We start from the raw sequence: 22,484 nt of genomic DNA, 5'->3' as shown, positions 1-22,484 counted from the left end.
AGGGGACTTCATCATGGTCAAAGCCAATTCTCTAACAACCAGACTACCATGTAGTTTAGGAGGTCGTGTCTATATACAATTAGAGGAATAAAGCAATTAAAACCTTTGAAACCACAAAGCTTGGATCACCAGGGTAGTTCTAATATATTGAGAAAAAACTACTCATAAATAATAGCATGAACTAGATATTGAAAATAATGAGGAAAGTTTATTTTGCGTAGGTTCAGGTGTTCCACATATTTTAGTTCTCTTAAATTTATTCAACTGTCAATGAGACTTCTAATTAAAGAAGTGTATTTGTTTCAATTACTTTACAGGCTCTGCAAATACTTTGACAAAGTGTATGCATGAGGCTGTATTATGGATGATCTATAAAGAAACCCTGTTTAGCTCACAAATGGATGGATATCTTACCCAGGAAGAGGTAACTCTGAATGATGCTACTCATGCCATTCATCTCATTTCAGTCTAGTCAGTGATTAAAAAAATAATTGGTTTTAATTGGATCTTGGTGTTTCCTTCTGGTCAGCATTCTTTCATGGGTATTTGATTTTTGTAGTATTAAGTAGAACCTCTCCTATTTGCATGTAGTAGTTGAGCCAAAAGTCAGAAATCTGCTTTTCAACCTGTTCTGTAGCTGTGTAAAATCTGAATGCTCTGGAATTCACACCTTACAGGTTCAGATCATGACACACTGGCTACATCTGTGCTGACCAGTTTTACTGTGCAAGGTTCTGTCTATGTTTCAAGATACTTAAAACAGAGATGGAATGTTTCTTCCCTGGTCAACAACCTCTCTCACCACCTGTTCCCAGATTTGACACTTTGCATGTGATGAAAACCATATCCCAGATAATGTGAATACATCTGCCTGTGTTTGGAAGCAAAAAGACTTTAGAGTGGAGTTGGACACTCTGTTTAACTCCCTGGACCTCTTTAGTTTATCCATCAGGTCACAGACACTATCATCCTCATGCAGATGTAACAGAAAAGTCTATGCATTATGCTTGAAGTAAATAAGGATCTTAGCTGACCCTGTGTGGAATGATGGATAGGGTTAAACCTAAAGGGGATTCAGAATTTTAGGGTAAAAAGCAGCTGCAACTCCCTGGATGGACTGATGTCGACATGCTCCCCAATTCAATGATAAACAACTGCTCAGAGAAACTGAACAGAGAGTGGAACAAAGCGCAGACTACATGGCCCCCCTCCATTCAAATCCCAGCTGAATGGGAGAACATTATGGTACCAACACCATACAGTACTTTTCTAACAAGGCAGAATGTTATGCTGCTCAACCCAAAACCCGTTTGAATCCCTTTCTTAGGCACCAAGCCAAAATCACCACCTCTCTTCCATTAGGTACACCAATCAGAAATAAAAATTATTTATGACTAAAGCTACTCAAACTCCACACAAACATGAAACAGTATAAAAATAAGTTAGGCATAGGAGAAAACTGAGAGAAGACCTCCACTCATACTGCTGGGGTCAGTCAATGGGCTGAGCCCAATTTCTCTGTCTCTCAGAGAGATGCCTTGCATGAGAAATATACTCTATGTGCATTAAATACTGCTTCTAGGATTAGAGTTTTTGTTTATGTTACCCCATAGCATATTAATAAATTGCTTTGTATTAGAATTTGTACTTGCTTCATATACGTATCAGTAGATTGTTCTAAAACATATTTTTGCAGCAGATGCTATCACCAACAACCTTCAAACCTTATTAATCTGTCACAGTTTGTATTAATAACAAGAGTTATTCTGTAAACTATTAAAGTGAGTCCTTGCAGTTGTTGGCAGGACCCACTGAGTGGTCTCTGCTCTACTGAGACCTTTTTGAATCTGTTGGTGAAGGGTCTCATTATGAGATGCCAACAGACTGTCAGACACCAGAGTCTCAACTTTCCTGGGAGTACCTACAGGCAAAAATCTAAAGTCTCACCTTTCACTCTGCTTTAACCAGAAGCATGGACTAGTGATCTCTTGATGTCCTCTCCAAACTGAACTGTTCTATGATCATGAGGTTCAGTTGCATAGAGAACTTTTTGGTTGGACTCAATAGAATTATGGAATTTTCTCAAATGAACCCAAATGCTTTTTGGTGATGACATGAGAGAGTAGTTGGTGAACTGAGGTAAGCGATCTTTTCAGTGTGACTCTGGGCACTTTGTCCTGCTTGTGAAGGAGATATCCATTATTTTAAAAAAGCCAGGTAACTACTGGCACTAAACTACTGGACAGTTTGAACAATACAGCTCAGGTAATATTATTTACAGGATGTAACACTTTGTAAAGAAACTTTACACAGGGTCAATTTACAATTTAAGGCAGATATTATCCCAAGAATCCAGATAAAATAGCTCCAGAGTGAGTTTACCTTGGAATTAGAGCTGGAATCCTATGTCAGCAGAAACTATTATGTAGAGAAGTGTCATATTAAAACTTATTACTAATCACTTATCACTAATATTACTGACTTGCTCCAAGTTGAGACAGATACTATAGCAAAATGGGCAGAGTTACACTGCTGAATTCCTGTTTCTTATGTCAGTCTGCTCTGAGAGGCAGGAAAAGAGTATAGTACAAGGGACCACACACAGTATTATTAGAATTCTGTTTTTTCATTAGAAAATTATGTTATGAAAATCTATATAATTGTATACACACGAGCATATATATATACACACTTCTATGCCATTTTATGAATATAGCTTTGGTTGTATTTGGTGCACATTCAAAGGAAAGAGGTCTCAGGAGTACATGAACCTATTCATCTCTACCTGGCTCAGTTCATGTAATCTAATAGCAAAACCAGGAAAAAACAAGCTGTCCTGATCCTCTGTTCATTTACAGTCAGTGGCTGAAATAGACACATGCAGGTGACAATGTGATCACGTCTCTGCAAAACCAGTTCACTCTGGGAACTGTCTGAAAAATGCAAGCTGAACTTGTGAATATCTTGCAATGTCCCTTTCCACCACCAGACAAGCATGACAGTAAGCATTAGTTTCTGGTTTTGTGAAGACTTATTCTCTCTTCTGTGAATCAGAGCTCATTGTGTCCTAGGCAGAGCCTTGTACATTATAGAAGAAATAATCTGTGGAAGGAATCCAGACCTGGATCAGTGATATTGTTATGTAATTACGTAATTAAATAATCATTTACCAATAATGGAATAAGAAAAAAATTCCTGGCTCTTTTACAGCCTGAATAACTTCTTTGACAATCATTGATCATTTCATGATTTTTGTTAATACTCAACAGATGAAGTTAAGCGCAGTCTTTTCATTCTAAAGACAGAAAACTTGCCAGGTCAGTCAGTGAGATCTGAGAAATAATTTTGGTGTTTTGAGATACTTTTGGCTTTAGGTTTGGCTTGGTTTTTTTTAGTTTTCCTTTTTTGTTTTTTCTTTCTCATGAATTTATCTTAATATTGGTAGTTAATTTCAGACTTTTAATGAAGACAAGCTGTTATCTAATTTCTGGAGTTTAGCTTCTATTGTTTGCTGGGACTATTTATTTTGTCATAGTAAATATTCTTTCAGCTGGTGTTTTAGTGGGAAATAATCCAACAAATGGAACCACTCAGGACTCCTTGATTTACCAATCAAATATACCAGCACAAAGGTTAGTTTGAATTTCCACTGTTATATGTACTGTGCAATTTCCATTGTCACATCCTTAGAGTGAGTCCTTGAGGAGCTGAGTGCCACATAATCTCCCTCCCCCTCTCTTAACAGTCACAGAGATTTTAGGAATAAGGACATTTGAGAAGGTGGTGTTATCTCTGACACCCACTTAGCTTGGGTGATAACTGTGAAAATGAAACACTATCATCTGATGACTAAACATTCCACTGGTATCTCATTTCTACCAACTGTCAGTACAGACAGGCGTTAATAGAATAAAATTGAACACAGAGTTATGCTGCTTGTGAAAAGATACTAGAACCAGCTGAATAAATGAACGTCTCATGAAGAGCTTATTCTTTTTATTTTAATTTGCATTTCCAGTTGCAGCTAATGAGAATTTATAGGATGTTGGGTTTTGCAAGACAGATGGAGTTAGGATTTTTTTTCATGCACAAATATGATGGAGCAAAGCTGCCTTACTTTGGAGTAAATAGCAGATTTCATGGATCCTTCCCATAGTTGAAAGTTGTCTTTCAATTGTTCTCAACCATTAAGGGAGCAAAGAACAAGAGGAAAGATAGGAATAACAATAATAGCTTTTCTTTTACCAGATTAGTAACAAAGCACAGTGATGTAAAAAATCATCACAGAGAAAATAATGATCTTGGAATATTCTGTTGAGTTCTGAAGAGTTCCTTCCATTTGCAAAGAGAGAACTGGAGCTGCAAGACTCAAGTATAGATCTTCAGTATATGAGCATAAAATCAAGTTGTAGAGTCTCAACTAACAATAAATTAAAAATTTAGCTGTATTGATATGAGCTGCATGAAAACTCTCAGAAGTCCCTTTTGAGACAACCTGTCCATGTAGATTTATTTTATATGGACAGGTAATGAGTGGATTTGATGTTCTTTTCCCTTTGACCATGCAGTCACCAAGGGGACTAGAAGAACAATTCATTAACGATGCCCTGAGGTCATGAGGGTTTTGGGCACTGCCTCATGAGAAGTGTTAGTACTGACCAGTGCAATGTTACCAACTACCTGTTGTCAATGGAGAGAACTCTATGTCTGTATAACTTTAGTGTAGCTGTTGAATCTGAAGGATGGTTTCTCATGTCTTGAATCATCTCCCTATTATTTTAGATGTAAAAAATATTTATTTTGTGAAAACTTCAGATGAAGGTAAAAAATTTTATATGCATCAAAATTTCATTTCCAGCAGGTTTCAAACATGATAAAATTCTACAGGGATCAGTGTCATAAAAACTCAGTTTTCTAAAGAGTTTGGTTATTTTTTTTCATTTTAACAGTGAAAGATATAGACTTCTTTGATTCTAATTAGTAGGCTGTAGATAACTTGAAATTCTCTAAGAAATGTAGACTTAAGTATTTCTAATATTCCACAGCAAGATTGCTTCTCCCTGTGAACTATATAAGCACACATTGAAATCAGTAACATAAGACTGCCATAACATTGAAAGGCCTGGGGAAAGAATCATGCTCTTTGAATAGACAGAAATTCAAATACTGGAATTATCAAATAAATTGGAGATAATCTGAACTGAATTAGTTTGGGATGGATGACCCAAGTCCCACTGGACTTTGGTTTCATGGCTCCAGCTGACTATAGCTGTCATTTAAGATACTAAAATTAGAGCATGATTTCTACTGGATTACTGCCTTTAAGACCCAGTTCATAAAAGGGCACAGGGTGTTATTGACTTACTTCCACACGTGTAAGGTGATGCAGAGAAATTTACTGCCTTGGAAGAAGAAGGACTTAAAATGAGTTGGCTGCAGGTAGTATTACCAAGCAAATGCAAAAGATTTGATGTGTGTCTCCAAGAAATTTTAACAATGCTGATATAGTTTTTTTTCATCACTGTGTTCTCTAGTTCATGTTTCACTTTCACTGTGGGCATTCCAGACGCAAACTATTGATTACTTTGTGCAATGTTTAGTCTGTGATAATTGAATTCAGCCTTCTTAGATATCATTGTTTCATAATCATTATTCAGTTACATTTTCCATTAATTAATTTTAGTCAAATTCGTTCTCTATTAAGAGCTCAGTAATGTAGCTGCAGTATGCATTAACTGTCTGATGTATATCATGAGACAGACTCAGATTAAAGGGGCAAAGCAATCTGAAAAAGAAGCAGATAAAGAGATTGGACAGCAAAATATTCACAGAAAGAGGAGAATGTTTGTGTTAGGTAACACTGTCCGACAGAAAACAGCAACAGAAAAATGATTTGTACAGAGAAAATCAGGAACTTTGATATGTTCTATGATTAAAAAATTACATGGATTAAAAAGATGAGAAAACCTCTCTTGGAGCATTAGATGTCTGCCACTGTCATCGTAACTCATTGGACAAGTTCTACACATGGACTACTGAAATGTGGTTATTATTAATTGTAATTGCATCAAAATGCAATAATCTATCAGCAACATAATTATATTTACATGATGGGAACATATCCCTTAATTAAAACACTTCCAGTGCTTGTGGATTTAAGCACCAACCTAATTTAACAGGTAAAATTTGCTCATCTGGCAAATCTCAATTCTTATGTGTTTGTCTATGAGCTAGTTTCCAAGCTAAAGGATATCCACAGCTGCCTATTTTGTGTTTAGATTATTGTTTAATTTTATTAAAGGGATTATAGGAAGAAATTCAGTCTCCTCCTCCTCAAACTCCTATGAATTATGACAGTACAAAGTGAGAACCATGAAGAACTGTGAAACCTCTCACTGGCAAGACACACACAGCTATTGTGTTACATCTCTGAAGCAGCACAAGTTAATATAATCATTCAGTAACTGTTCCTATGTGTTATATAGATCAAAAAAGTCCTGCTTTTTCCACAGTGATAATCCTGAGCTTTCTGAACCAACATAAGAATTACTTGTCTAGTAACAGCATTCTCAGGTAAGAAGTTCCGGACACTGGAAGAAACAATGAAACAGGAAGAATGGAAAGAATAAAAAGCATTACCTGATAGTTTTGATCATGCTGAGCCCCATTTCAACACAGCAGTGTGCATGGTCCTGGCGAGGTTCTGGCAGCCCCGACACACAGTAGTAACAGTCTCCGAGGATCTTTATTCTGAGACAATGATGTTCCTAAGCATAAATGTATCAAAGAGAGGGATAATATTTGTGGTTATTTTTTATAATTTTAATGTGAATGTGAAAATGGTTGAAAAATTACTGTATATCAAAAAATAAAAATAAAAACCAACCAAACAAAACAAACACCCCCAATCTCCTTTTTTTTTCTGTATGTTTCTTGATTATCATTAGTATAGTTTTGGTTTTGAAATAAAGTATTTTTACATTTTCAGAAATAAAAAGATATCCTGATATTTCTTTTATGTTAATCAGAGATGTTCTTGCTGATAGGGAGAAAGGTTTCATCAGAGCTATGTGGAAGCTAGGCTAAGGATTCAGAAATGCCAGCTGACATAATGAATAACACAATTTAGACCATATTCCTCCAGGTATCTTTTCTGCCCCCTTTTTACACTGGAAGTAAATGAAAATCTTCTTTTCTCCCACTGATAATCCCTTTCCAGCTAAAGTTTCCACTGTCACACTCAAGGATTCTCAACAGCTATAGGAGCTGACCGAGTTTCTGCATGTCACCGTTCTCAAAAAAGGTTTCTTTCACTAGGTTCATGTTGTGGTGAAAGGCTGTTTCTTTGGCATCCAGCAAGAGACATCCTTTACCCTAGGAGCAAATATTGAATTTAATTTTAAAAATATATATTAACAGTATCAGTACATACTGAAACAGCATATTACTGTCTGATTTGATCATTATTTTAGAAGACCATTTTCTAGTGATCAGAAATACATGAGTTGCTGACACTGTTAGCAAATTTTGGTCCATGATTTGTGTTTCAGCTTTTCTCTTCTCTCTGGTAACCTGTGGTGGAGTCTTCAGTGATCAAAGGAGTCGGGATACATTAATCACATTGGTAAAGAAAATTTTGGATAGGGTATAGGAGCATATGTGAATGCTGGCTCTGCCCCAGGGATTGAGCATTGTCCAAATAAATGAAAATACAGGTCCCATTCAAAGTTTTGCCTCAGAAGAATGAAGCTTTGTAGCCAGCCTCAGGCAAGTCTTTAGCAATCCTGGAGTGGCACAGGGAACCTACACACTTGTACCCAAAGCTTTTTCTGAAGTCAGCTGAAGCTTTAAGTGTGCCAGTGAAGGAAAATCTGCTTGGGCACAGGGCCAAAGTAAGCTGATTCACCCTGAAATCTCCCTAAACCATCAGTAAGAGCTGGCTGTGCTTGAAGCTTTGGTTAAGTCTCCAGCTAATACCAGTGCTGGCTTGCAGAGTGCAATGCCTTGCTATCCAAGTTTCACACAAGATTACAGACTGAATTCAGGCTTCTAAAATGTCAAAATTCATATGTAACTCCCCCCTTTCCTCACCTCCTTCTCTTCAGCCCCTCTGCATACCCACAGAACTGAACACTAGCCATTCTTCATATGAATGCAACTGAAATTGTATATCCTAAAATCCACCATAATAATAGGGTGTTTTTATACGTTTCTTCCTCAATGGAAAAAAAATTTAGAGATTTTCACCTATTTTTTTACTATAGACTGAAACTATGAAACATAAAAGTTAATTGACAAGTAAGTAGGACTCAATTGCATAAATCAGTGTATGTCAAACTGTTAATGGGCTTCCTTAAGCTTCAGTCTTTGTTCCCCGGTTAGACAAAATGCAGAGAGATAAAGATATTATAAATCAAAGATTCTAAAGATCTTTGGATTTTCTAATAGTGCCATTCAATTGATTTGTGTTCTAAGGGATGTTTGCTTTTACATATACAAAGTAAAAGGATAATTTATAATATCATATCAGTTTGACTGAGGTGTAATAAAGCAAAAGGCAGCACTTTCACTGTATTCAGAGACACTACAAATACATTACAAATAATAACTTCATAGTAGAATAGAGGGAGGAAATTCAGTCAATTTCTAGGAAAGATGAAAAGAATGGAAGGAAGGAAGGTACATATCAAGTATTATCATGTTTCATGTTTTTAATTACACTTTTACATGCTACATTTATCATGCACCTGTAGAACCTGCCTGTTTGATGGTGTGGGAAACAACTATTAAATGAGAATCTAATTCAGCACAGTTAAAAATCATGGTCCACAACTGAAAAAAAACTTCAGCTTTTTGGTTCTTAATACCTCACTTAAACTGGCTGAAGTTCTCATTCCAGTAAAAAGAGAGGAGATTTCTGTCAGTTCACTGCATGTCTGAAATTCAGAACAAAGCAGACGACTCCAGAATAAGAAATAAGAATCTTAATGCATGACAAGACCTGATTATTTGAGTCTGCTGTATGTAAATGTGAATGCATGTATGTGACACAGGAAATCCATTCAGCTGCACATGACTGTTTGCTTTTTTTTTTTCTTTGTCATGATATGTCACCTCACTCACTTGCCAAAAGCTCAGGAAGTCATCTATCGAGTGAGATATCCAAACGGAGATGACTGTCTATTGGTGTCCATATGCCAGCCAGCAGTCAAGCTTGCCACTGAAGTCAGAGGAGAGCCAGGCAATGCAGTCAGGGAAGCCTAAAAGACTTGACGGGGCTTCAGATCAGTTGTCTGTACCTAAACTTGTGGTGTCTTGGTAAGACACCTGGGTATGTGAAACACCCACATAGGAATAACAAACATGATGTAAGATTTATGTCCTTCTGGAACAGTGCTGGGGTCAGGCAAGGTGACTCTATTGACACAAGAAGTCACAAGGAGCTTTTAAATGGTTTTTTTCCTTCCTCTTTTCTTCCTCTTAGTCAAATTGTTAGGACTGTAAAATGCAAACTGTGTTACAATCTGACTATATTGCTTGTATGCTTTTTATTCTTCCCTTATTCTTCCCCTTATATTTGTCTCAAAAGTAAACTCTTTTTTGTCACTCAAAATATTTCATCTAGAGGAAGATAATTCAAAAACTGCTAGGAAGGACAGTGGGGTAATGGCATGTGCCTTTGGCAGAGAATGCCTGCATGGTCTTCTGAGATCCCCTCAAATAGCTCAGTAGTTCAACCACATCTACAGTTTAGACTGGAGGCTTAGTAGGACTGATTGTACTAGTGCATTAAGGCCAGATTCATGGCTAATGTTGGTAGCCATGCTGTAGTTTTAAATAGGGGACTGAGTTTTGTAAGGACCTACCCACTTTCCAGGGGTATGAACTGATATCATTAGCAATCAAGATCCCACTGCAGAGCTCAAGCCCACTTCCTAAGATCACCTTACTGCAATGTTATCTAAGAGTGGAAAGTTGATATTAAATGCAAATTAATGAAAAATCCAAACATGTAGGAAGAAACTGCAAAATGAGTAAATTATTTAAATAAGAGAAAATGTTCATACAGGAAATTTGATACAGGAAATGTTTTTCACTATAGTGTTAAAACACTGTTGTGAGGCTATTATCATCTTCTCTTTAATTTATTTTATTCATCTTTCCTTTTTCATAACCAATTCCAGAAGATGTCCTAGGGCATGTAAATGACAGCTGATATTATACAGACATTCACATCAGTATCCATCAGCCTCACACCCCTTCCTATACTCATTCATTAATAATATTTACTGAAGGTATCAATTAACTTCCCAGCATGTCACAAATAGGGGTTGTTTTCCTCCCGTATTTGCAGCTTTTCGTTTGCTGCAAGTGGAAGATTAAAGGGCCTGATTCTGCCAAGATCAATTCCATTCAGAATTTTTCCCTGGGGAATATTGAGCAGAACCAAACACTTGACTATTTTTAATAATAATTCTAGATTATTTCAGTGGCAATTGATAAGAAATCTTTTTCTAATTCAGCTTAATCCAGAGCAAAAGAAAATATGCAGATTTTTCATAAATTATTACCTCATATGTGGTGAATGATTTATGTTTGAGCTTATTAAATACACCCCCAGTGATTGGAAAGGAAGCAAAGCAAATTGGCAAGAGGTGGAGCTGCAGAAATGAGTTGCTCAAATATCAAGTTACTGAAAGACACAGTCAGAGACTTCATTAATATTTCTTTTTTCCTTGGGCTAAATTTCTGACAAGGGGAAAAAAGGGATTTTGTTTTATAAGTTATGCCACTTTTTCAATTCTGCCTGTGGTGAATTAATCACTTCACCTTCTTTTGAAGGGAACCCCATAGGGTAGTGAACAGACCACAGAAAAGTCCAAATTATTTTGCAATTTTTGTAATTTTAAGCAAAATATTTAGAACATTGTTGATGAGAAATTACTGAGGTTGAATTACTGAACAAAGAGATGATACACATAAATTGCCTTTTAAAAGGCAGGCAGAGTGGGAGGAGGCAGAGGCTTGGCCTTTGTGTACAATAGCTCAGTTCCTGAAACATTTGCCAAAGGTAGAGGAAACCTGGATAAAAACCTTCCTCAGCATGAATGGAGTCTAGGCCAAAGCTCTTAATCAGCAGTCTAGTTTAGGGTGGGTTGGAGAGACAAGTCCTTCCAAATTCCTTCTGTTGCAGCTCTGTCACTATGGAAAACAGCTCGGACCTTGAGAGAGCCAGATGGAAGAGAGTTCTCAAGCCTGGTGATATAAGCAAAAAGGAGGACTAGGTCTAGGACCCAGTTGCAAGAATTGTTTCTATTTTTTATGCATGTAAAGCAAAAAATGTGGCAATCTCATCCCCTGTCTGAACCAGCAAATACTTATATATGGCCCTATGTCAAACACTTTCTATGTATTTTAACACATCATGTAAGAAATGCTTTTTCTATTTCTCTTTAGAATAACCTTTGATGGGGTGGTTAGAACTTCTCTGGCCTGACAGAAAATATGGGTTTGGGGTCTCTCATGGTGCAGAAGGAATTGAGGAATGCGAGTTTTATGTGTTATATCGGCACCTCTTTTCCTTGCCACACTCTAGAAGGACGTGTGTCTGGTGAGCAATTTGTGTTGCCAGTTAATGTTAATTAGGAGATTATGCCATGATTTCAGAGACAGAAATCCCTATTAGAAAGATTCAAGGTGTTCCTTTCTAGATAAGGCAAGACCAATTCTGGAGGCAAATTCTAAATCAGGAATTTCTAAAACTTTTGTTAGCTCAGGTATATGGGGCCCTGGTCAACAACATCTGAACATGAGCCAGCATGTGCACAAGTGGCCCAGAAAGCCAGTGGCATCCTGGCTTGTAACAGCAATAGGGTGACTCACTGCACCAGAGAAGGATTGTCCCCCTGTACGGGCACTGGTGGGACTGCACCTCAAATTCTGGGTTCAGTTTTGGGCCCCTCATGAAAAGAAAGACATTAAGGTGCTGGACTGTGGCCAGAGAAGGGCAATGGATCTGAATCACAAGTCCTATTAGGAGTTGCTGAGGGAGCTGGGGTGCTTTAGTGTGGAGAAAAGAAATTTGAGAGGAAATCTTATAGCTCTTTGCAACTTCCTGAAAAGAGGTCGTAACCAGGTGGGCTTTGGGCTCTTCTCTCAAGTAAGAAGCAATAGAACAAGAAGAAATGGCCTCAAGTTGCACAAGGGGAAGTTTAGATTGGATATTAGGAAACAAGTGTACATCAAAAGGGTTGTCAAGCACTTGAACAGACTGCCCAGGGAAGTGGTTGAGTTGTCAGCCCTGGAGCTATTTTGAAGATATGAGACATGGTTTATTAGTGGCCCTAGAAGCGTTAGGTAAATGGTTGAACTCAATAATCTTAGAGGTCTTTTCCAACCATAATGATTCTATGATAAAAGATGAGGTGGAAAATAACCAAGAATATACTTGAGAAGTCTAAATTTCATTCAAATCCCAATGTAGTCACAAAGTCAGGCTTTTTTTTTTGTTTTTTTTTAGGATTGGATTTGCATAAGTCTCAGTTTCTGAATCACTGAGATATCTGAAAACTTACATTTTATTTAGGCTATCATTTTCATCTGATTTTTTTATTAAAAGGCTCATACTATTGCTTCTAAAAGCATTTTGTGGGCTAGGGTTTTATTTGACTGTTCAGGTCTTTTGATTGGTTCTTTACCATCTGAAATGCTATTACTTTAGTGTGAACATTGCTTAATGGGGTTGGTTATTCATTAGTATTAGACAATTAATTATTGACACTGGTTAGGAGGTAAAACACCCTAGAATTTACCACTATGAAAAGAGTATTCACTCCTTCCCTTTACTATAATTTGATATGATGTCCTTACAATGAACTAAGTACTACATATATACTCTCATAATCCAGTTAACTCTGCTTCTTGATACAGTAACCCAAACATACACATTTGCAGAAATTCACACCCTTTTTTGCTAGCTTATCTATTTAAACGGGCAGGATGCCTTTTAGGGAGTCTCTGGAGTACTCCAGATTATATGGCTGAAGATAATTTCACCAAAGAACAAAGCACTACCAGCTCAGAGCTGAAATGTGATCTGGAACAGTAAAATACTTCAAGTGGAGTGTCTTTATCAAGGAAACAAAAGAACCCTCAACACCCTCCAGTCTTCCTTCTTGATAGCAGCAGGTGCAGGTATTGTACTGAGGCTATAGGGTGATGCATCGTTGTGGAGCCTCGTAGTTAGGTTGGTTTCCACCCCTGGAAACACTAGTCACAAGTAAGAGTGGTAATACACTGATGGAGGAACTTTTGGCAGCTTCTCTGCAGCATCACAGGAGGCTACTTAACCAGGGTTATAAAAAAAGACCACCTCTCTTAGAAAAAAATCCAAACAAAACAAAATCATCACTTCTTTAATTAGCTCATTTATTTAGGGTTTTACTTTATGTCACTTTTACTCTGTCACATCTGCAACTGAATCTGCACAGAGTTCAGATGTATTTAGAAATATGACAATTTAAATTATAGTATTGGCTGACATCTAGCACTGCAGAGAAGGCAGAGGAAAAGCAAACATCAAAAATAACTATTATTTCATCAAAGCAGGACCATTTTTAGGCTTAAATATGTTACTGAATGTCACCTTATTTCCCTTCTCTCCTCAAAATTACTGCCTAAGGAAAATACTAATATTAATTAAATTTCTATTTAGGCCTTTCAGTAGATGGATATATAAGGAAATGTTGTCTTCAGTTGTGTTTTATGCAAACTTGTTTCTCTTCCTTTCTAAATGTAATTTTTTCTCTTTAATAAGTATAAATCTTTGACAAATATCATAGAGTGATTAGAAAGGGGAAGTAGCTGTACATAACTTATTACAATTCATTCCTATATGAAATACTGAACTGAGTTCTAATTTTTATTCAAAGTGCTCTGTGCTAATGATACAGATATGATTTTTTTAAAAAATTAATTATATGCACTGACATATGCCATAATAATTGATGTAACCTAGGGAAGATTAAAAAAAATTAAAATCTCAGAGCTCTCATTACTTCTGCATTGCTTAATAAAGATTAAAAAGAGAAACAAGAAATGGAGCCAAATTACGTTCTTCAGTAAGCTGTGAAATAGTGTCTTCTTTAATATTATATGATTTATATAAGATGTTAGAACATATCTAGCAATCTTTTATATAGTAATATAAAGTAATACTTTTATTTAGAAGTAAATAAGGATTTATAAGGATTTTTCCTTAAAATCTAAAGAAACAGCCTCAGGCTTTCTGCAATTGACTTCTTTGCTTTGATGGTAATTCTTAGCAAAACCCGAGTTTGAGTAACAGTGTCTATTATAAAGAGTTATGATAACTCTGGCTAAGCTGATTAAGAACCAGTTAAGTGATAGATCTCCAATCTAGAAGTGAATGTGTAATCTTCCTTAGTGGAAGATCCTTCTAGGGAGGTCTTGAAAAGGCCACTTTGCAAAAGGCTTGTAAAGGATTTGTAGGCAAGTAAGATATCATTGCTAATAACATTTGCAAAAGGAGTAAGACAAGTAAAATGAACAGTTACCATGCAGACATGGTGGTCACAACACAACAGTAAGACCATAAACCCCCCTAATAATGTTTTTCGGTACAATAGTGTTATCACTGTATGTTCAGAAACATGATATTTGGACATTGATCAGGGAGAAAGAGAAGAGGAGGAATGGCAATGATGATCTGCATCCATCACACTAGTGGAGGTTAGTCCAGAAGCACTTTTGCATTGCTTTAAAAGGGATTTTGAAAAAGTGGAGGTGTTCCCGAAAACTAGTCATCAAAACTGTTTGAAGGAATAAATCTTGTGGTGTAAAAATCTTGTAATGAGCTTTGACTGTTTCTTTTATCAAAGGAAATGTGAGATGCACCTTGATCAAGGCATGCAAATGCATACCCAGAGAAAATCAGTGTCTACAAGATGGTTCTTTTGTCTGAAAATAATAGGTCATAGCAAAAATCAATGGATGTAATTCCAAGACAGAAAAAAATAAAATAAGAAACAAGCCACACTGAATTGACAGTGAGAGTCTTAAGGCTCTGGAACAGACTACCAAGATATACAAGTATTTCTCCATCTCTTGGTACCTTCAGATTATGACTAGGTATTTTTCCAAAAGATACACTTTTACCAGGTGGAAAATCTTCATAAAATATGAGTTGGTTAGGTTGATAGGATTATGTAATTCACAGGCTTTAAAATCTGGGACAATGACCACAAGGCAAAAGTTAAGTTCAATGCAAGATTTAGACACTTTCATTTTTGACTGCTGGCCCCTCTCATAAAAGTCTTCTGAGGAGTCTTGGTTTCCTATAAAGTGTAGAGGGAAAATTCATCTCCTTGTTTTGGATAGAAACGCCAAAACCCTATCTAGGGAACCAAGAGAGACTCCTCTCTATTGGGCATCTGTTTTGTCAGGATATCAGGCAAGTTTTATAACATTCAGGTCTCAGAAGCCACAAATAAGGAACACAATCAAAATGCCTTTCTTTTTAACTATATTTTAATTAGCCCTGGTCAGATCACTAATCTTTGTAGTCAATTCTGTTCAGTCTCTGCAGTGATTCTTCCCAATGTCTCTCACTTTTCAGAAGATTGTTCTAGACCAGTGGACTGGTCTAGTTAACAATGTGCAGATGAAAAAAGCAAATTCCCAGGCTACAAAAACAAAAGCAAGCAAACAAACAAACAAACAAAAAGAGCATGAAGGAGCCTAGAGTCTTGAATTTAGGGACTGGGACATTTATTTGAGAGGTGACTGCCCTGATGAAGCTTTGCAGACAAAGAAATTCTGTCTTCTCAAACTGCAAATTTCTGGGTAAGAAATTCTTGGTTATGTAACACAGACTGATATATTCATTACTGTTTCTTTAAAATAGTCACCTACATTATTGAGATACATTCAATGTTCTCCATAAGAATTTATGAGTTTAGGACTTGAAGAGAAAGATTTCTAGAATGTTTAAGTAGGATATGCATGATAAACCACAGAGAAGGGAGAAAACTAGACATTCAAAGAAGCAAAATTTTCAGTTCTCATAAAATAAAAATACCAAGTAGAAAATGGCCTTCAAGGTTAAGTGGCAAGTGAGGGAGGATTCTCTGGATTAGACTTTCAGATGTAAATGCCTTCCTTGCTCATAAATCCTTTGTTGGACCTAGTCCTTCTATGCAAAACATCTATTGGTTAAATATAGTTTATGGAATAATTACAAAATATAGTTAATGATCCTGAATGCAGCAAAAATTGAAATAGGAAGGAAGACAATAAAGCATTTTATTTACATATTCTTCCTAAAATATTTCTGTAACATATACACATTTAATCTGGTGTAAAATATGTTTCTTCAGCTATTTCTGTCAAGTCATACAAAAGCAGACATTACTCATATAACCCTCCTAAAAGACAGGACTGAGGCAATTCTTTCACCCTGTTTCCAGTGTAGATCAGAGCTCATGAGGGGTTTCTGCTTGAAAACCAAATGTTGTAGGTTGCATTTAACAACTTGCCAGTTCCCAGGCAATGGGTGATAGCATTACTCTATGAGAAAACAATGCTATTTGAGATTAAAATAATTGATCCAAAAGAACTTTGAACAATTATAGAAGTCTTGTCTTTCTTGACTTCAATTTTTAAGCTCGGAGAAAACCCAAAGGGTCTCATTTATGTCCATGCAATATATGTACAAATACCCTGTAATGCTGAACCAGATATGTATAAAAATCAGGCAGGAATGTAGATTGTTATGTCAGACTGACACTCCATGATCCCTTAACAGTAAATTGATAGCATGGTCTATGATATCAGAATGCAATTCCTATTTTTCCATAGTAGGTGCCTACATGTGGTTGGATAAATATTAAGATAAACTCTATTGAATGTAATTCATTGCCTTCACTTCATAGCCTTATTAGTCACATCAGGTGTTGACACCTGACAGTCACAATAAATGAAATTTTGACCAAAGAACTTGAAACAGAATACAATATGAAAGCCTAGCAAAACTGAGCATGTGCTCTCCTTGTATTTTTGTGCTTTGCTTTTTTTCTGATCAGTGCTAATTAAGTAGCAACTAATTTGCTTGATGTAATATTTTTTTCTGTTGTGTTTCACTAATTTCATTGCTGAATTAGATAGAATCCAACCTAAAGATCGTAAACCCTGCTCATAACTAATCGTTGCAATGATTGTGGGGACCATAAATGTATAGGTCTTTTAACCTTTCTCAGTTCACAGATGAAAAGAAAAAATGAAATTGTGGTCTTAAAAACAAAAAAAAAACAAAACCAAAAACCAACCAACCAAACAAACAAAAAACAAAAACAGGAGAAATAAAAAAAAATTCTGACAAGGACCAGAAATATAAAGCTTTCTTAAAATTGTAGTGGATGATCATATCATTATTGGTCCAGCAGTACAGAAACACAAAGTTCTGATGACTACCTCAGCTTTCACTTGTTTTCAGAAATCATCACTTTTGATAAAACTTTTCAGTATCTTCCAACCTCAATGGGTGTATAAAATCTCTGTGGGGAAAATCTGGATGAACACTGCTCAAGGTGATCAGAGGGTATTTCCCAAAACTCCCAAAGACAGAACTGGTTTTTTTTTTTTTGCAAATAGACTGTGTTTAACTCACGTGTGCTAGTCGATCAAATCTGGCAAAGAGTTCATTCAGCATTCGGACCAGCTCCTGGGCTGACAGAGTTGTGGAGAGGTTGGTGAACCCTTTAACATCTGCAAAAAGAATGCTAAAAAAAAGAAAACATTAATATTACAGTCTGTTTCCTTTGATTCCTGAAAGTCCTAAATTACTTCCTAGTAATTTTCAAGTGGAAGGATCATTTTACTACCTTTGAAGTCACACTACCTTTGCCCTAGACTTCTGGAGACTTTGGAGTACTGAATAGAGATAATGAAGGGATTAAACAAATAACACTAAGTTTGAGAAAGAGTTTTACCAAAAAGGAAAGTCATGCACTTCTGGATTTCCAACTATTTCAAGAAGATATAGTTGAGCCTTAATAAGTACAGTTGTCCTTCGTTTCTAGTGAGAAGCCCAAGGCATTGTGTACCCTCTAATATAGAGGGCTCTATAAGCCGAGACACTTGACACTCACATGTCTATTTGTATCTGACGTTCTTTGAGGGTGAATTTATGTACAGCTGGTTTTTTTTTTTACAGGGAGTTTGATTTCAGCAAGTTCATTTTAGTGTAATTTTCAGACAATCTATGGGCCATATAAGACTCAAAACCTAGGGTTACAGAGAGATTCATGACAGTCTTGATATATACCAGACTCAGGCAGGTTTTATTGCATTAATTTTAGACATTTGACAGAAGTATCTGAGTTAGAAGTATAGTGCTCTTTTTTTAAGGTATGAATCTTTAAATGGATAATTCCTTTTTCATTCCATTGACTTTACAGGGAGCCCAGCGTGATCATACTTTGAGGTTAGGTGTATCAAATTTTGTGCCTGAAACTGTGGTGGAATCTAAGATAACAAGCAAGCTGCAAATAGAGCTTTACCCTATATTTTAACATCCAGTGAATTTTTTAGCCTTTTGGCTATTCACTGTACCTACAAGGACCACAGGTGAATATAAAAAAACATACACACACATAAAGTCTGTGGTATGCAAGCTGTCACTTAGACCATTGCATGTAATAGCTCTATACTTATTACATGAAGAAAGTATTGCTTATGTTAAAAAGTAATAATGTTCAAAAAGACACCTATAATTCTGGCACAAACTGGAAATAACCAAAATGAACCTTGTTAGCACTTGGAAGTCAACTAATAACTGCTGTTACAATCTGAGTAGCTGAAGGTTTTGTTTCACTTTAGCTGAAGACTTGTGTTGAACAAGACCACAGTTTGACACTGTCTAAGAATTACTAATGTACCCAATAATAAACACAGTAATGATGAGGTTGACCACTGATAGTACAACTTATTTCAAATGTATGGGCTGGTAAGGATTTGGGTGAGGATTACACAAGAGTCTCACAAACTTGATTTTTACCAATGAGAAAAAATAAAATTAAAAGGTAAACTACCAAGCTACCTGAAGAGGAATGAATAGTGATAATATCCTACATTTATAAAAATAAGATTTTCTATCTGCTAATTTCTATACTTCTAATTATCAAAACAACAAAAGTTTCTAACTGGATACTAATTTAGAATATTCATATAACATTGGTTTAGTCAATGTTCATTACTCAACATTTAGGAAAAAAATAAGGTGAAATATAGTTTTAGAATATCTAGTTTCCAGCAGTGTGTATAGAAGCCAACCAGTATTTGTACTGTAAAGCATGGAGAATCTTAATTTTAAATCTCTTTCAGGCATAAAATATGTTCTGATTTTTCACCCCTGACTACAATCTTTTTTGATTCAAACAAAAGGGTCATATTCCCCCTATTTGGATTTTTCTACAGCAACACTTACCCTGGGAATGAAAAACATTAATGGTAGACATTTTAATTTAGTGCAATTCAAACTTTTTGTGAGGGTCCTTAATACTTTCAAGCAGATTTAATAAAACAAAATATTATATCTGAGTTACTGCATAGTCACAGAAGAAGCAGATAATCAATTTAGTCTTTTGCAGAAGTGCAAATTTTGTTTATTGAACTTGTCTAGGCAAAGTTAAATTTGTGTTTCATTGAAAGTCAAAGTACATGCTTTCCTAATATTTTATCTCCTATCACATCCAAGGATGTTTATTTTTCACTTCCTTCAATGATGATTTAAATGTTGCTTACTCAATCATTTGTCCCCTGGTTTGGAACAAATTTATAGCAAATTTATGCTATTTGTTTAACAAAACATTCTGGTGGTTGGGAACCACAATAAAATCAGGAGTCTGTCCTGTCATAATCATTCTTGAGTAAATGTACAGTTAGGACTTATTACCTTGAGTAGCACCTCACAGGATAACTATCACTTTCCTGCTAATTTTGGGAAAGCCAAAATTTAAAAAGGGAATAAAGAAAGGAAAGGGGATTAAGAAAATAGTAATAAGACTGATTGAATGAAAATGGCTACTAAACAGAGAAGCCAGATAAAAAGTCATCAACTTTGAGAGCATCTTACAAGACTCCATCTCATTTTTCATTATGTGAGGTGTACTAGTAGGTTGTGACAGAATATACGTCCATATTTAGGCAGAGATCTCCTTTCTGTGCAACCCTGACCATAAAAAAGTGAAAAAAGACACCAATGGTCCAGACTCAGAGTTCAGTTCAAATGGATCTTGACATGGAAATGGCATTCAGCCGTTCTGATAAGCAATAGAAAGCACCAAAATGCTTCTCTGCTCTGGGATTAAACAAGGGTACACTAATTTTCTAATTTATGAATTACTAAAGCAACAAAAAGGAAATGCTCAAATGAGTAGTTTAGCAGCATCTGAGACCTCAAACACTAAGAGAGGCTACTCCACCCACCTGACATTCTCATAACGATGAATGTAGATCTTATGAAACTGATGTTGCAAGTGTTCATCTTCCACATTGGTCATATCATTTATCATTTCCAGGACTACAAACCTTGGTAAAACAGAGAGCACCAGCCTTTCCTAGAATGAAAAACAAAAGCAAAGTGTCCATATCAGTCTGAATTGGTACTTCACAGTGCCCAGTTTAAAGAGCTGGATACCTGGTAATTTAGGGTGTGACCTTCTTTTCTAAAAATTCTAGCTCAGACCATTTGTGATAATTCACCTTACCAACCTGAGTCCAGAGTCTAACATGCCTCTGGACTGACTGATTTAGGTAAGGAAAAATACAAATAAGTTCATATGAAGCCATTCAAACTGTCCCTCCCTACTACAAAGACTGGAGAACATATGCAGCATTTCTTATGAGTTTTATCTCTATCTCAGGGACACTCAGGAAAAATTTGAGACAAGTTGACATAATATATGATTATATATGTGCACATGCTTACTTCTAATATCTTTAATGTAAATTAGTAGAGTATCATGTATATCAGCTTATTATTAGTATGCAAACACAGTATATCAGTGCATATTGGTGTACCTATAATTCTAGTATTAGTGTATAAGGAGATATACACATATATGTGCAAGTGCTGTTTTCCAGCCCCTTCATAATATAACTAATCACAGAATTTTCACAGAATTTCAATCATTCAACCCACAAAGATCATGGTCTAACAAAACACATGTAAGTAGACCCAGGCAAGCCCTGAAAAGATAATCAAATGCCTTCATGAAAGCCTTAGATCACCCCCTAAAAGATGGTGTCACCCCAAATTGTATGAGTGGCCAAACCTCATGAACAAAGATTTTGGGAAGGGCTCTCCCCATGTGAGTGTGCCCTTTGAACCTGCACAGTGAATTTTTTAGGTGAGGCACAGCGTGCACAGAACTGGCCCCACCATTTAACTCCTTATGTCCATCTGCCATGGCCAAGCGGGCTTGGACAGTGACAGTGAAGTCCTTGGGACTGTCACAGCCCCCAGTACTAACCAGGGCTGAGCCTGCTGAGCATCCAAGATCTGATGGGATCAGATGCTAGGAAGGCATTTAACTGCCAGGGGTAGACGGTCCCTACTGAGACTTGAACTCACAACCTTGGGATTCGGAGTCCGGAGTGCTCTCCATTACACCACAGGACCGCCCCATCACCCCAAATTACTCTGAGACAAAGCTAACAGTTTTTCACTTAACTGGTTCTTTTGCTTTACAGGATTGCAAATAGTGAAATCTTAGTGAACTAAAGAAGAGAACATAAGTTCTGCAAGCTATTTATGAGCAAATTTCAGAAAACATTGTGGGGAATAGGATATATCTAGAGAAAGCTAGCTATGAACTCCCAAATCAGGCACATATGGAAACTGCAGAAGATGTAGATGAATAAAATTCTCCCAGGCAATGCCCATGAAGGAAATACAGTGCAGTGTGAATATCTTCCTCTGTTTTCAAAGCAGTTTAGTGATACTACTGTGGAGAACACACTTATAGAGAATGGCATGAAGCCGTGTCAGGGGGGGCTTAGGCTGGATATTAGGAAAAGGTTTTTTCACCCAAAGTGTAGTTGAACACTGGAATAGGTTCCCCAAGGAAGTGATCACAGCACCAAGCACCAAGCCTTACAGAGTCCAAGACGTGTTTGGACAATGCTCTCCTCTGCCTTTCTCTTCTCTCCTTTCCTCTTCTCTCCTCTCCTTTCTGTCAGACAAACTGATGTTGAGTTTGTTGTAAGGCAACTTGATATTAAGAAGATATAAAATAATCTCACATTATCCAGACTGTGGGTTATATTCCTTCTTGAGGGTAAAAAGTTGGTCAGAGAAACAAGACAGGCCAAGGAGTGATGATAGATGGAATGAGAAAGATATGCAAAACAATCATTAAAATAGTTATTTTTATGCCAGCAGGATTCAATGCCATGGATGAAAT

The 22,484-nt window shown here is 36.4% G+C and overlaps 1 protein-coding gene across 1 annotated transcript in view; it reads right to left on the bottom strand.

Annotated features, from left to right (window-relative positions):
- The window catches only part of ADCY8 (adenylate cyclase 8), a 143,450-nt gene that overhangs the window by 59,889 nt on the left and 61,077 nt on the right, over positions 1-22,484 (bottom strand). The window contains exons 3-5 of the mRNA XM_071553831.1: positions 20,506-20,636; positions 17,687-17,798; positions 6,640-6,767 (exon numbers count right to left, since the gene is read on the bottom strand). Coding sequence (XP_071409932.1) covers positions 6,640-6,767; positions 17,687-17,798; positions 20,506-20,636 — 371 coding nt within the window. The remainder of the gene's footprint in view (positions 1-6,639; positions 6,768-17,686; positions 17,799-20,505; positions 20,637-22,484) is intronic.

This window comes from Pithys albifrons, chromosome 4, assembly GCF_047495875.1.
Source record: "Pithys albifrons albifrons isolate INPA30051 chromosome 4, PitAlb_v1, whole genome shotgun sequence".
NCBI classification, from domain to species: domain Eukaryota; kingdom Metazoa; phylum Chordata; class Aves; order Passeriformes; family Thamnophilidae; genus Pithys; species Pithys albifrons.
The sequence above is the reverse complement of the archived record's forward strand: the minus strand, read 5'-3'. Positions and strand labels throughout refer to the sequence as shown.